At 36.6% G+C, this 16291-nt stretch overlaps 1 protein-coding gene across 2 annotated transcripts in view; it reads right to left on the bottom strand.

Annotated features, from left to right (window-relative positions):
* Positions 1-6514: 6514 nt before the first annotated feature.
* traf3ip1 (TNF receptor-associated factor 3 interacting protein 1) overlaps positions 6515-16291 on the bottom strand; it is an 81969-nt gene continuing 72192 nt past the window's right edge. For both annotated transcript variants that reach the window (XM_039756431.1, XM_039756432.1), the window contains exons 14-16: positions 15106-15182; positions 14405-14628; positions 6515-8289 (exon numbers count right to left, since the gene is read on the bottom strand). In XM_039756431.1, the coding sequence (XP_039612365.1) occupies positions 8124-8289; positions 14405-14628; positions 15106-15182 (467 nt within the window). In that variant the 3' untranslated portion in view covers positions 6515-8123. The remainder of the gene's footprint in view (positions 8290-14404; positions 14629-15105; positions 15183-16291) is intronic.

Raw genomic sequence — 16291 nt, 5'->3', positions numbered from 1 at the left:
GTGAATAGGTGAGTGTAGTTCAGAAGAAATACAGAAAGGATCTGGACCAAGGTGCTGATGTATCTTTTGGATTTTCTCATTGAAAAAAGACATAAGAGAATTACAGAAGGCAGTTGAGTGAAGGTGAGATGGTAAAGAGTCTGGAGGTTGTGTAACATTATTAAGTAAAGAAAACAAAGACTTGGTGTTACCTGTATTACTAGTAATTAACTGAGTGTAATAATTAGATTTGGTTTGAGCTATACAATCCTTGTAATAGAGTAGATGATTTTTATACATCTCTTTGTGGACAAAGAGTCTGGTTTTTTTAAACAACCTTTCAAGTTGCCTGCCTTTAGCTTTCAGAAGCCGAAGTTCAGACGTAAACCAGGGGCAGAAAAGGAAAAAGAAACAGATCTGGTTTTTAGCGGAGCCAGAGAATTAAGAATACCATTAAGACAAGTGTCATAATATGAGACCAGTTCTATGGGAGAGGATAAATTATAACTAAATATAAATAAACTATAAATTATTACTAAATAAAAACTTCTGATTTAGCTTAAGGTAAAAAGAGCAGTCTCAGTCGCAGTGAGGCATAATTCAGCGGTAATGCTGTTGGTATAAAGGAGCTCCAGTAGCGTTTCATAACACATTTTTCCTGAATAAGTTGTTGGCTGAAAGTCCTCAATGTTAGTGTGTCAAAGAGAGGACATGCAGCATTGTTCATAATGACACTAAATAATGGGACACACTAGGCAGATCAAGTGTGTGTCCCATAACTGAGCCTGCCCTCTGAATCAGCTTGTTTGATTTGGTGGGCCTCTTTTGAAGTGATGTTACAGACCCAACACACTACAGTGTAGAAAATCACATGGCCATCACAGAATTGTAGAACCCGATAAGAATATCTGACTTGTAAATTCCCCTGCCTTTCTTTCCGTGGATTTTGGCTTCCTCCTTTAGTCAAATGATTACTATGAGCTTGGCTCTGTGTGTTTCCACAATGTGAAGGAACAATAAAATACTCCCCATGGAAGATTTCACATCTTATTGTTACACAACAACCCACTGGATTTCATTTGAAATTTTAAAATGATCAAGAGATCCCTGTAAATTAATTACAAATATAAAACACAAAATTAATTGTTGTTACAGTATTTACCCCAGTAATAAAGCACACCTAAAGAAGTCCCATAATTAGTTAAATGGAAATCAACTGTCTGTAGTTGAAGGATTTCAATAGCTTTTAGTAAAGATTTTCCTTATCTGGAAGGTACAACTTGTAATGAGACAGTATTGTGGCCTAACCTACATAGTGACGTTGAGAAGAACACGTTAAGCAACTCTGTGAATGAATGCATACATGCGTACATACATACATACATACATACATATATATTGCTCAAACCATTCCACTGAAGATGTCATATCATCTACTCTTCATCTGGCCCTGTCCCATCTGCACAATAGAGACACTTGTGTTAGAATTCTTTTCATTCGCTTCAGTTCTGATTTCAACACCATCATCCCTCAAAAACTCATAGGGAGGTTGAACATGCTAGGCTACGACACTTCTCTATGCAACTGGATTATGGACTTCCTAATAGAGACACCCCAGACAGTCCACATAAGAAAAACATCATCTTCAGTACCATCATGTTGAGCACTAATACCCTCCAGAGCTATGTACGCAGCCCACTTCTGCTGACTCTGTTGCATGGCAGTAGACAGCTCTAATGCCATCATTTAGTTTGTTGAATGACACAACTGTGCAACCGAAGATGAGTCAGCTTACAGAATGGAGATAAAATGACTGGAGGACTGGTGTAAGTGCACCAGTCCATCTCTAAATGTGGACAAGACAAAAGAGATGACTGTTGACTTTAAGGAGGCCTATGCTTTCCACACCCTACTGCACATCAAGGGCTGCACAACAGAGTTGGTCAAGAGCACCAAATTCCTTGGTGTGCACCTGGCAGCTGACCTTACTTGGTCAATTAACACCGCCTCCATAGTCAAGAAGGCTGGGCATCACCTCCACTTCCTTTGAGAGTCAAATAAGGCAATCCTATGCACCCCCTAATTCACACCACATTCTACAGGGGCACCATCAACAGCAATCAGACCAGGTACATCACTATTTGGTTTGGAACCAATTCTCAGGAGTCCAACAATGGATAGAGCACACAGCAGGAAACTTCACTGGGACCTCTCTGCCCTCCATTAAAGACATCTTTACTAAACGTTGCATCCATGAAGCCTATAATGTTGTGAAGGTCTCTTTGTACCACCACTTCCATCTGGCAGAAGGTTCTCTAGCACATACAGTATTTTTAGATGTTTGTTTTTTGTCTTGCATTAATGTGTCAGTGGAAAACAGCAAATTTCATATTTTCAAACATTTCTTTTCCAGAAACAAATGTTGCAGAGCAATGTTTGTATTTTATTAAAGTAACATATTCATTAACACAATTTATTGGATAAAACATTGATTACTTTGTAGGTTTGAGCCCAGTTCATGATTAAACAAAGATAACTAAAAGGTGCTAAATGATTAATTATATAATCAGCTGATTAAACCTAACTAAAAGAGAAATGGGTGCAGAAGGAATCAAGATGGGCAAAGGACAACCAAACTAAAAGGTGAATGCATGGCAAATGTGATTTTCAAATCATAATTTTTTTTACACCATGAGAAAACTGAGCATAGCAACAAGACACAAGGAGGTCATCTTTCAGCAGTATAGTTCTGTTAAGTGCCCATAGATCCTTTATTGTCACAATTTCTCTTAAAAGGTACCATGTACATCTGCTTTACTGTCAGATGATATCCCTTTAACCATATTTGTGGAAGAGTTGAATTTTGGAAGAATCTAATGAGTTACGCTCTGTGGAACACACTTCTGAAAAAGACATTCGGTTAGCCACAGGGGAGTGGTTTCAAAAGCAAGACAAAATGTTTTACTTGCATGGTCTAGAAAACTTTTGTAAATATTAGAACAGAAGTGTAAGTGTTCACAGGGCTTGAAAAGTAACATTTGTTTGTTTTTACAGGTGTTTCTGTTAAAAGGTCAGCCTTGTGTGTATTTAAAGTATGTATGCCTTGCGTGTGCGTTTCTTTGGACCCTAACGGTTTACATGTGCCAAAATATCAAGGAAGCAAAATGCTGTTTGATTTTTCCATTGTGGTGCTCAAAGCTCATTTTCACTGCAGAAAACCTAGTGATGGTAATACACTATATGAAGTCATTTGTATTCATTAGAAAGACTAAAATAGTCCAAATCCTTGTTTTCCCCCTTTTCTATTGCTAACCTGAATAGTAAATGATGATGCAGTGGACGTCATTTTATATACAAAAATTCTAGAAAACTGCCGGAGTCAACAGTTGTAAAAAAAAAAACAGATTTTGGTCCCTCATATTACTTATACACTATGTGCACAATTATTAGGCAAGTTGTATTTTTGAGGATTAATTTTAATATGGAACAAACACAGTGCTATCAGTCAATCCAAAATGTTAATAAACCTGAAACCTGAATGTTTCACAACGGAAATGTGAGTGTGAACATCATCAGGGGAATACATATGTGCGCACAATTATTAGGCAACTATTAGTGTGCAGATTTATTATGCAACTAAAGGAAAAATGAAAATTTTCCCATCTCACTTGTTTATTTTCATCTGTTATAGTGAGAATAATAAACAAACACCTCAAAATTTACAAATAAACATCTCTGACATTTCAAAAAAAATAAATCAATCAATCAATGACCAATATAGCCACCCTTCTTTCCAATAACAGTCATAAGCCTTTCCATTCATGGAGTCTGTCAGTTTCTTGATCTGTTGACGATCAGCTTTTTGTGGAGCAGTGACTACAGCCTCCCAGACACTCTTCAGAGAGGTGTATTGTTTTTCTCCCCCGTAAATCTAGTGTTTAAGAAGTGCCCACAAGTTCTCGATAGGGTTTAGGTCAGATGAGAAAGGGGGGCCATGTCATTATTCCTTCATCTTTAAGGCCTTTACTGGCTGGCCACGCAGTGGAGAACTTCGATGCAAGTGATGGAGCATTGGCCTGCATAAAAATCATGGTCTTTTCCTGTATCACTGTTTGAAGAAAGTGTCTTGAAAAACTGGCAGTAGGTTTGGGAGTTGATTTTGAGTTCATCTTCAATGCAAAAGGTCCAACTAGCTCATCTTTAAAAATACCAGCTCATACCAGTACCCCACCTCCACGTTGGAGTGGAGCTCTGTGCCCATTACTGATCCACAGGTCCATCCATCTGGTCCATCAAGAGTCACTCTCATCTCATCGGTCCATAAAACCTTTGAAAAAAATCTGTCTTCAGATATTTCTTGGCCCAGTTTTGACGTTTCAACTTATGTTTCTTGTTCAGTGGTGGTTGGGTTTCAGCCCTCCTTACCTTGGCCATGTCTTTGAGCACTGAACACCTTGTACTTCTGGGCACTCCAGGTAGGTTGCAGCTCTGGAATATGAAAGTACTGGAGGATAATGGGTTCCTGGTAGCTTCACGCTTGATTCTTCTCAAATCTTTGGCAGCTAATTTGTGTCTTTTGTTCTCAACACGTTTCTTGCGACCCTGTTGACTATTTGCAACAAAATGTTTGATGGTTCTGTGATCACACACCAATATCTTAGCAATTCCAAAAGTGCCGCATCCCTCTGAAAGACTTTTTGACTTTTCAGAGTCAGTTAAATCTCTTTTTTGGCCCATTTTGCCTGAGGAAAACTAGCGGCCTAATAATTCTGCACACCTTGATATAGGGTGTTGATCTCCTTAGGCCACACCCTCCCTCATTACACAAATACACATCACCTGACGTGCTTAAATCCAATAAGCATTCAAGTTAATACAGCTTGGAGTTGGAATATACGCATTAAAAATGATGATATGGTCAAAATACTCACTTGCCTAATAATTGTGCACACAGTGTAATGCTAGCTTGGCACACCTATCCCTGGCCAGTTTCGCCCATTCCTCTTTGCAGCACCTCTCAAGCTCCATCAGGTTGGATGGGAAGCGTCGGTGCACAGCCATTTTAAGATCTCTTCAGAGATGTTCAATCGGATTCAAGTCTGGGCTCTGGCTGGGCCACTCATAGACATTCACAGAGTTGTCCTGAAGCCACTCCTTTGATATCTTGGCTGTGTGCTTAGGGTCATTGTCCTGCTGAAAGATGAACCGTCGCCCCAGTCTGAGGTCAAGAGCGCTCTGGAGCAGGTTTTCATCCAGGATGTCTCTGTACATTGCTGTTGTCATCTTTCCCTTTATCCTGACTAGTCTCCCAGTTCCTGCCGCTGAAAAACGTCCCCACAGCATGATGCTGCCACCACCATGCTTCACTGTAGGGATGGTATTGGCCTGGTGATGAGCGGTGCCTGGTTTCCACCAAACATGACACCTGGCATTCACACCAAAGAGTTCAATCATTGTCTCATCAGACCAGAGAATTTTGTTTCTCATGGTCTGAGAGTCCTTCAGGTGCCATTTTTTAAACTCCAGGCGGGCTGCCATGTGCCTTTTACTAAGGAGTGGCTTCCGTCTGGCCACTACCATACAGGCCTGATTGGTGGATTACTGCAGAGATGGTTGTCCTTCTGGAAGGTTCTCCTCTCTCCACAGAGGACCTCTGAAGCTCTGACAGATTTGTGCCTCAAGACAATCCTGTCTCGGAGGTCTACAGACAATTCCTTTGACTTCATGCTTGGTTTGTGCTCTGACATGAACTGTCAACTGTGGAGACCTTATATAGACAGATGTGTGCCTTTCCAAATCATGTCCAATCAACTGAATTTACCACAAGTGGACTCCAATTAAGCTGCAGAAACATCTCAAGGTTGATCAGGGGAAACAGGATGCACCTGAGCTCAATTTTGAGCTTCATGGCAAAGGCTGTGAATACTTACGTACATGTGCTTTCTCAATTTTTTTATTTTTAATACATTTGCAAAAATCTCAAGTAAACTTTTTTCACGTTGTCATTATGGGGTGTTGTGTGTTGTATTCTAAAGAAAAAAATGAATTTAATCCATTTTGGAATAAGGCTGTAACATAACAAAATGTGGAAAAAGTGATGCGCTGTGAATACTTTCCGGATGCACTGTATGTAGCTCAATGCATTCAACTCAGTGTGCAAGTCATTTTTAGCCACTGTTTTTTTGTAGTTATATTATGAATTGCATACAGGAGTTGTGCTTTTTTTGAACCAGCATACTGGTCAAAATATCAAAAGAAAAAAAGAGGAATATGGCTTTAAAACAAGTATTATTTTAGCTAAATGCTATAAAATTATGAAATAGCTAGTCATATATTTCTTTGTGGAGTTGTGGTACATGGTGTTCAGAATGCCAAGTAATTTACAAAACACATAGTTCACTTATGAACCAAAATCTCCTGTAAAAGAATTTTAGAAAAAACAAGATAAAAAGCCATATGTACTGCACAAAGTAAAATAGCAAGACTTGAATGTAGTGTGATACAAAAAAGTATACAGAACCTTTAAATAAACATGTGCATTATAGCAGGGATTATTTTATTAACACTCCACTACAAAATTATAATAATTTGGGAACTATGTTACAGAATACAAATATACATAATATACAAGCAGTAATATAATATACATTCAGATTAGAGATAGTTACTGACCAGTCCAGCAATTGTTGATTTACATAAATCCCAAAGGAAGGTGCCAACATATTGTCTTGCCGGTGTTTATTTAGTTTTTTTTTTTTTTAATTGTGAAACAAAAATAATTGAAAACTAATCATAATTAGAACTACCTCTACATACACATCAGGGAGAAGCCATGTGAAAAGTAACAGACTGTAAAAATTATTTATCAATACTGACATATTGAACCCTTGATACCATACATTCTGTGTTCTGTTTAGAATATCAGAAGCTTACCGATGAGCACAGTGTAGAAATTTCAATGTTCTTTAAGTTACACACAATTTAAAATACTACTCAACTTTTCTTTATATATTGATATGTAAAACATTGTCTACATGTTCACTATTCAATGTACACAATGGATACATTTCTGCTGTTAAGCACTGATAAATACTTGCACAACTTTACTGCAAGTTCAAAAGGTACAAAATGAAAGAAGTTAATAGCTTGTCTTAACCAGTCACAATATTATGCAATTTAACCTGAAACTGTGATAATTGACAATTATAAAAGTGGAATAGACAGCTCCATTAAGATGTTCAGTATTTTTTTTTTTTAAAGGACCATGTAGATAGAAAAATTGCTGTAGCTGCCTTCTTCTCCTTAACTTAAACAGTGCATGTAAAAACATGATTGCAGGAACATGCTGCAGTGTTTCAGAGATCAGCCAGCAGACAAGACATATTGTGAATAACAGCACACTGAAACAAAAGTTCTCAACAGATGTTTGAAAAGGATTAGGACATACATTAGGAAAGGTAGTTTTTAGTGATCCTGTGCACCTTTCAGAGGAATACCTAGTACTGCAATCTTCAATAGATTTAAAGTATATGTATACAGTAAATTACCAATCAGGTAACATTTCCCAATATTATTTACATAAAATGAATAATCACAATGAAAATTTATATTTAGTCAACACTTGCAGCTTGACATTTACTGTTCATTAATCAGTCCAGAAAGTGGATACAAAAATATCATTCATTAAATACATTTGTATTTAGTAAAAAATATTCACCAAAGCCTTACAAATCTAGGAAGCTGAGGTATAATATGCAATTACTTTGAAGGAAAACTTACATGGGATTGAAGAAGCAGTATTATAGTATTCTTTCGAAGAATGTAAGGCAAGGGGCAGTTTTTAAACATTACATACTGCAATATTCTGAACACATTTTACAGCATTTGTTACTTGAAAATACATTACTATAAAACTAGCAGTTCTCATGAAAATCATTGGCTTCATGTGAAAGAAAGGAAATATTACAAGAATGCAGGTTTGTTTTTTGTTTTTTTTGCAGCAGGCACCCTCCATTTAACAGGGAATCAATGAACAGGTTCATCCACAAAATGAATGAATTTGCTTTCATGATTACAAAAATATAGTAAAATAGTTCTTTTCAAAACGTGGTATTTGTTAAATCCAGTCTTTTTAAAATATAATTTCATGTTTTGGATGAGATGTTAATACTCAAGACCATTTTCTGAATCTTTTCTTCATTTTTAAGAATATTTGCCTTTACAGCGCATATCTTGTCTTGCTGATCCCTGATTAATTGTTCCAGTTCTTCTAGTTCGGCCTTTAATGGCTCCACAGCACTGTCAGTTATACTTAAGAAGGGAAGAAAAAAAAAACATTATTTTGGGCTATTTTTATTGAAAAGTAAAATGTATTACTACTGCTAAGAGTATATAAAACATTATATAAAACTGGAGACTTCAATACAATTTTAATGAAGCATCTAAAGATAAACAGATTTAACAATTTAATAATAAAAATTAAAAACTCAAATGGTAATTAAATATAACAACATACAGACATACAAAAATCAATACTTTTTATGTGGGGAGAAAATGAAAGAAATCAGCATCAGGGAGACAACAATAAGTGTAAGGCAGGATATAAAAAGTCATCTTTCCGAGTGTGATGTTTTTGGGTCCATTTTAAGACATTTTCTTCTGTTTTTAATTCAAAAATCTGGCAAACCTTGGACACAATAAAGGATTTTTTTCCCTCAAACTAGTTAAGAAAAATAACTTACTCTGTTGAAAATTCATAAAATGCAACAGATGCATTCTGCTCTCAAGTGTGTACTTATTCCGTCACTGTTGCTCCATCTGGTTTACAGATAAAGCAAGTCTTTTTCAATCCAACAAGACCAATTACAGTGCAATTCTATTGATGCATACTATTTTATAAGGTTCAAGTATCATTCATTATTATCTGAGAGGTTCAACCCAGCTTAGTCATATTCACTATTCTCAGTTTGTGAAGGAATCTCTCTCTCTCACATACACACACCATCAGAGATGTATATTAATTATGCTTATATCACAAAAGCACAACATGAACATTTGTAATTCACAAGAAAAAAAGACTATGATTTTATCTTTTGATACTGAAGTAACAAAACAAGGATATACCGTATTTTTCGCTCCATAAGATGCACTTTTTTTCCCCAAAAGAAGGGTGGAAATGTCTATGCATCTTATGGAGTGAATATTTCATCACAGACCGTGATGTGTATTACCTGACAAAAGTCGACATACAGGGGCAGAGGGCAACAATCAGTTAGTAATGGCGACAAAACTCACTGTTATGTTACAAGCATTCCCTCTCTGCTTGGAGGAATGTTAGACTCATTGACTCATTGGCATCTAATCCTTGCGAGTTACGAAATGTAAACAAAGACAAGATGGCATCGACATCTCACGAGGGAGTGAAGCGAGTGCAGAAAACAACATACTCAGCAAACAATGAGTCGGACTCTGATTTTTCAGAATCTGATTTTGTTGCGAGTGATCAGGAGATACTGCCCCAGCTGAGTTCGTGTGGGAGACATTGATCCATGGGAGCCAAACTGGCTACCGGACTTCACAAGACAGCATGGCTTGCTGTTGGACTTGACAGATTACCAGCCACTGGACTACTTCAGGCTGTTCTTTCCTGAGGCTGCTTTTCAGCTACTGTCAGACAAGACAAACAGGTATGCAGAGCAATTTTTTGAATCGCAGGCTATGCTTGCACCACATTCTCATTTTTCAAAGTGGAAACCCACAACAAAAGATGTGATGAAGGGCTTTGTGGCATTACAAACAGAGATGGGACTAGACTGGCGATATAACTTCAGAGAGCATTGGTTCAAATGTGCTTTGTCCCCTGGTGGCTTTGGACAGGTTATGCCATGTGATGATAGGTAAGTGCTCCTGCAAAGTGATTATGAGTAACTAAGCATCACACAGTGGGTACGGAAAGTATTCAGACCCCCTTCAATTTTTCACTCTTTGTTACATTGCAGCCATTTGCTAAAACCATTTCAATTAATTTTTTTCCTCATTAATGTACACACTGCACCCCATATTGACAGACACAGGTATGTGTATGTATCTTTCCCAAGAAGACTCATGGCTGTATTAGCTCAAAAGGGTGCTTCTACTAAATACTGAGCAAAGGGTCTGAATACTGATATTTCAGTTTTTCTTTTTTAATAAATCTGCAACAATTTCAAAAATTATTTTTTTTGTCTGTCAATATGGGGTGCTGTGTGTACATTAATGAGGGAAAAAATTAATTTAAATGATTTTAGCAAATGGCTGCAATCTAACAAAGAGTGAAAAATTGAAGGGGGTCTGAATACTTTCCGTACCCACTGTACATTTTCACACTAGTGATGAGGAGTTCCTGGGGTTTTGAACCTTAAAGTCTCTCCTCCTTTGTTAATGACCTTGATGATGGTTCTTAATACTGCTGTTGACTTTACATGGTTGAAGTATTATTCTGCTATATTTTATTAAATATACTAGCAAAATACCAGCTTCATGAGAGTAGTGTGTTAAAGAAGCAATGAAAAGAAAAGGAAACATTTTGAAAATAACGTAACCTGATTGTCAATGTAATTGTTTTGTCACTGTTGTGAGTGATGAGTGTTGTTGTCATATATATATATATATATATATATATATATATATATATATATATATATATATATATATATACTACATATATACACACACACACATATATACACACAAATACACATATATATATATATATATACATACACACACACATATATAAACATATATATACATATACATACATATCTACATATATACACACACAGCTATTTCAGTATCAGTGCAATACGCTGTTTGTTAAAACGTTGACTCCGCTCTTACGTGCAATAACAAATCAAATCATTCAGTTGTCTTTGCTCATATGTCATTTTAGAGCTGGACGCCTGGCATCTTTTTTTGGCCACAAGTTCGTTTCTGTTTGGTGTGAGGTTCTGTGTGTTCTCAGGATGGATTGCAGGTGCTCATCAGTGAGGCGACTCCTGTGTGCTGTTTTGTTAGTCTTTATCACTGAGAAGAGCTTCTCACACAGATATGTGCTACCAAACATGCACAAGGTTCGAGCTGCATGTAGACAGACTTTTTTTGTTCTTCAAAGTCACCAAAGCGCCGTGCAAACTCAGTGCGCAATAACTATAGCTTCGCAATAACTTGTAAGTGTTCGGCAAGGCTGCTGAAGCGCTGCATTATGGGATCTGTAGTTTATTGTGTTACCAGCGCTTCATATACCGGGCCATTAATAACAATAATACAGTATATAAAATGATCTCGGGCGGATATAATTACACGCCGGGCCGGATGTGGCCCGTGGCCCTTGAGTTTGACACATATGGACTAAATAGAACTTGAAAAGACATATTTTTTTAAATGTGATCGCGCAATTCAGATAGAGTTGACGCACTACAGCCTGCATGCCTCAATGAGTCATCCTCCCCTCGCTCTTACTTTTTACCGTTCATCTAATGAATACACTGAGTATGGCTTTACCAAAACAATCACTGATGGCGAATAAAGTATCCATTATTCGAGTATGTAGAGCGGGATATATATATATATATACATATATATATACCCGCATCATAGCGGAGAAGTAGTGTGTTAAAAAGGTAGAAAAGAAAAGGGAACATTTTAAAAATAACGTAACATGACTGTCAATATACAGTATTTGTTTTGTGAGTGTTACTGAGTGTTGCTGTCATCAAGGATTTGATTATCATTATTTCTTTCAATCAGGTTCGTATTTGTAGGATGTGTTGTGTTCAAGTTACATTCCGTGTTTGTCAATCGTTGTAAAGATGACAGGTTTCATTCATCGATTCGTTTCTTACTGCATCAATAAACAGCTCGTCTTCTTCTTTATCTGAGACCTGACACACTGCATGCACGGGTTTTTACACTGTCTTCCTTTAGCGGGACATTGACTTTTTCCAACGTGTGCTTTGTTTCCGCAGTAGTTGGATTTATGAATATGCTTGTATGTATGAGACGCTTCATATTTTTGCTGCCTTTTCAATTGTGTAATTGGTTTTGTTCAGCTCTTTGGAACTGTTGCCTTTTATCTGTGCACTGCGTCAGTTCACGTGAGCCACTCGGTGCACATGCATCGAAGGTTCCCAGCTGTGCTGGTGCCATCTCGTGCTATGTCCATGGCTGTATTTAATGTTACCTTAGTCCTGGCACTTAAAACTTTCTCTCGCAGTTTCGCTGAGTTTGTGTCAAACACCACCCTGACCATCTCATCTTCCTCTCCATAAGCACAGTCCTTCACCCGTGAATATTTACCCGTGGCAGTTTGCTATTGGATTGCGCTGCTGACGGACGGCCTTATATGGGCAGGCACTAAATTACAAACGCCAGCGGCAGCCTGTCTATGAACTTAATTTAAAGTGTAGGTTACATCGTGCTTTGTTTCAGTAGCAGAACTCATGAATATGGTTGTATATGTCACTCGCCGCTTCTTATTGTTTAGCTGCCTTCTCAATTATATAATGCATGTTTTCTTGGCGCTTTTTGAGGTCTTCCTGGTTTTCTATGTACTGCGTGATTACGTGGGAGGCGTGATGATGTCACGAAACTCCGCCCACGGCGTTGAAGCTCATCTCCATTACAGTAAATGGAGAAAAACTGCTTCCAGTTATGACCATTACGCGTAGAATTTCGATATAAAACCTGCCCAACTTTTGTAAGGAAGCTGTAAGGAATGAACCTGCCAAATTTCAGCCTTCCACCCACATGGGAAGTTGGAGAATTAGTGATGAGTGAGTGAGTGAGTGAGTGAGTGAGGGCTTTGCCTTTTATTAGTATAGATTAGCACACTATTTGGTTCAGAATATTTTTTTCTTGTTTTCCTCCTCTAAACCTAGGTGCGTCTAATGGTCAGGTGTGTCTTAAGGAGTGAAAAATACAGTATGTTGGAAAACATTCAGTTTTCGAGCTGGAACTGACCAGTTAATTAACTGTTACTATAACTTACACTACAAGGAAATGTATTCGTGGCTCGCCCCACTGGTGTTGAAACATGCAACAGCACCACCACTGTACATGGTACAATGACAGCAGACACAAACTGGGTTAGTTGATTATTATTTCATTAATTAAGGGATTTAACGCATGCAACCTTTGTGCAAAAGAGCAAGCATTTTTATTCCTTGCACAATGCTCTCCTTGATAACAATAGTACAAATATGCTCAAAAATTACATTTGCCAAAAAAAGTGTGAAGCAATAAGTCTTGTTACTAACCTTAAGATTTACATTAATAATTTCAAGACTGTTCTCAGTATATGGGGTAGAAGGCCAAAACCATGATTAAACATTGATATAAGCCATCAAATTTGCTCTACCGTACAGAGTGACTTAATTTTTACAGATCTTGTAAGACACAGATTTCTTAACATATGTGAAACTGAAATGACTCCATACTTCATGTTCTTTGACCCCGCCAACTTAACTTGTGATAGACTGTACTCTTGGTGACGATGAATGTAATGCTCAACAAGCCAACTAATCAATAAAATAAAATTTTTTAGCATGTGTTTTACTTAGTTTTATATTTACCACCATTATATAATTTCCGTGTACTATAGGTTTGGTTTTATTGAATGCTATTTTGAGTTTTACTTATCTGTAAAGGTTTACAGTGTTATTGATTTGTACTGTAAAATTGAAATGTACCACGCAAAGAGAAACTTGATAATTTTTCCTGAGCTGCCTTCTTTTATGGTGTGCTAAGTATAACAGAAAGGTCAGTACCAAGCTGACACAAGTATTGAATGCTATGAAACTTGTATAGAATCCTACAAAGAATAAGAGATACGCTTTAATGAAGTCTGTGTTACTTAAAACATTTGTAAGCATCATTATTTGTTTGTGAAAAAAATAATTTAAATGTAAGATTTTAAATTATTTTTATAGTTCCTGATGTAGAAAGGATAGTTGGCATAAAACAGGTGTTAAGAATATGCACTATTTATATAAATTTTCAGCAGAAGGCTGAACATCATTCACCTTAACAATTGTTTTTAGCTGTTTCACATGTACAGCTACATGATTATTGGGGCCCTGCAACTCCTGTTACAAAAATGTCACTCTACAATATGCACCTTTATATAGTCTGCAATGGTAAAGATAAGTCCATCCATCAAGGAGAACTGCTGTAAGACAAACTGCCATGTTTTCAAAAAAAATAACATATCCTTTGAAGTTCAGTTGAAGGTTGTTAACATGTATTACCAAGGTTTAGAGAACACAAAAGCATGATCCACTAACACAAATAATAATGTCAAGAAATAAACTGCATAGACAAGTAGTCTCTCACATAACTAAGAAATTCTTCTAAGAAGAAAATGAAAAGTCTCAAAAATATTATTTACCTCTGTTCACGAAGTAAAGATTCAGCATGTTCCTTATTCTCACGTCGCCACATTTGTAGCTCATTCTGCATAGAGTCCATGTCTTCCTGAATATAGTCCATGATCTTTCCTAAAGGAAGGGTACTTCGGCAAACCGTTTGTATAGAGGAGCGAAGCTTTTCAATCTCTCTTGTGACTAGGTCCCGCTCACTCTTTCTTGCAGTTTCTGAGAGAATTGTTTTTTCCTTAATAGCAAAAAAATTTGAATAAGCAAGACATCACATCACATCACATGTGGAAAAGTCTTCTAATAACTCTTTTTTGTAACTGAGCTATTTATTTGTAGATGGATAGTTCAATCGTTGATTTCAAAATTCAGAATATGAATATCTATGTGTATATAAGGATCTGTTTAAAATGGGCATTGCTACCAAGAAAACAATCTAAAACTCACATAATGCTACTATGTAATTTAAAACAATAATATAGTAAATATAAGTAATTTGTTCCAATTAAAAAAATCAAATGTACAGTACTGTGACTGTTGTCTTCCTTTAATAAGTTAGGGGTTTTTTTCTGTGTCACATTCATTTCGTTATGTTCAATTGTTGTGTGTTTTGCTGCCAGTTATCTATAAACTCTTTCTTGCCATTTTAACAGCACTAAATGCTTAAACATATAATACCCTCAAGAATTATTTTGGAACTTAAAAAAAATCATACCCGTTCTTTAGACTTGGCAGAATTCTGTGAAGACTCGTATTCTTTCTTGGTTTCTAAAATTTTCTTTACAAGTCCCCCTAGAAATTATAAAACATTGAAATAAGTATAAAAAAAAAACCAAAAAAAAAACCCAAAAAAAAAAACAGTATCATGTGATATGCATTTGAATGCTTGAATCAGAATTGTCTTAAAATGTACACTGTTCTTACTAGAGATCCTGGGGTAGTCTGATGTATTCTACCATTACAATCTAGAGCAAGGCCTTGCATAATTTATAGACTAAGACACTGCCAAGACTTACCCACACAAAAGATTTTGGATAGTTAATGGTACTCTGCTCCCGTCACTAGCAAATGCATATTTTTCCCAAGAATGCCTTGTAGACAAACATTTATATAAGTAATTAAATATGCCTTGCATCAAAACCCTCATTTCTTGGGTGCACAGGTTTTCTACGTACAGATACAGAAGTGATAGTTGCTCTCAAAATTGCAGCTACAACCTTTTGGTTTTTGTTTCTCTTCCTTGCTATCATGAGGTATTAAATTTCCAAACACACAGCATACAAAGCAGAATTAAGCAGTGGAGCAACCAGCATACTCTAGGTCTCCATGGTGGCAAACTTTTTTTTTTTTTTTTTAATTTTGTACATATGGTTTACATTCAGGGTAGATATTTGTATATATTCATATTAGATTTGGATTGTTTTCAAGATTTGAACAGTCAATAAAAAGTCACTTGCAGTGTAAACATTATCTTGGAATTTATAGACAACTCTACACTAAAGAAAATATATTTAGAAAGCAGCAGTTCTGCAGGTGAATACACCTTGTTAATGAGACAGGTCAAAGAAGAATGCCCAGACTCATTTAAATTAATAAAAAGACTACAAAAATATAGTATAATAAAAATACTCAAATAACCTCTCCTTACAACACAAACATGCAAAAGGGCAACCATGTGTTAGACCTTGAAGCAGATGAGCTAGAACAGCATAAGTTGCACTTCTGTCAGCAAAGAAAAGCTGAATAAGGATACAGTGAATAAATAATCACCAAAACTGACTGAAATGAAATTATTTGCTGCTGTGACATGTAGATGGTAGGGTCAGAATTTCAAATCCATCCACCCTTGTGTCAGTGGTACCTGGTGGCAGCAGTATAATGTGGTAGTTTAATACATATTA

The sequence above is a fragment of the Polypterus senegalus genome, chromosome 6 (genome assembly GCF_016835505.1).
Source record: "Polypterus senegalus isolate Bchr_013 chromosome 6, ASM1683550v1, whole genome shotgun sequence".
NCBI classification, from domain to species: Eukaryota; Metazoa; Chordata; class Cladistia; order Polypteriformes; family Polypteridae; genus Polypterus; species Polypterus senegalus.
Note: the sequence above shows the minus strand (reverse complement) of the source record. Positions and strands in the feature narration are given on the sequence as shown.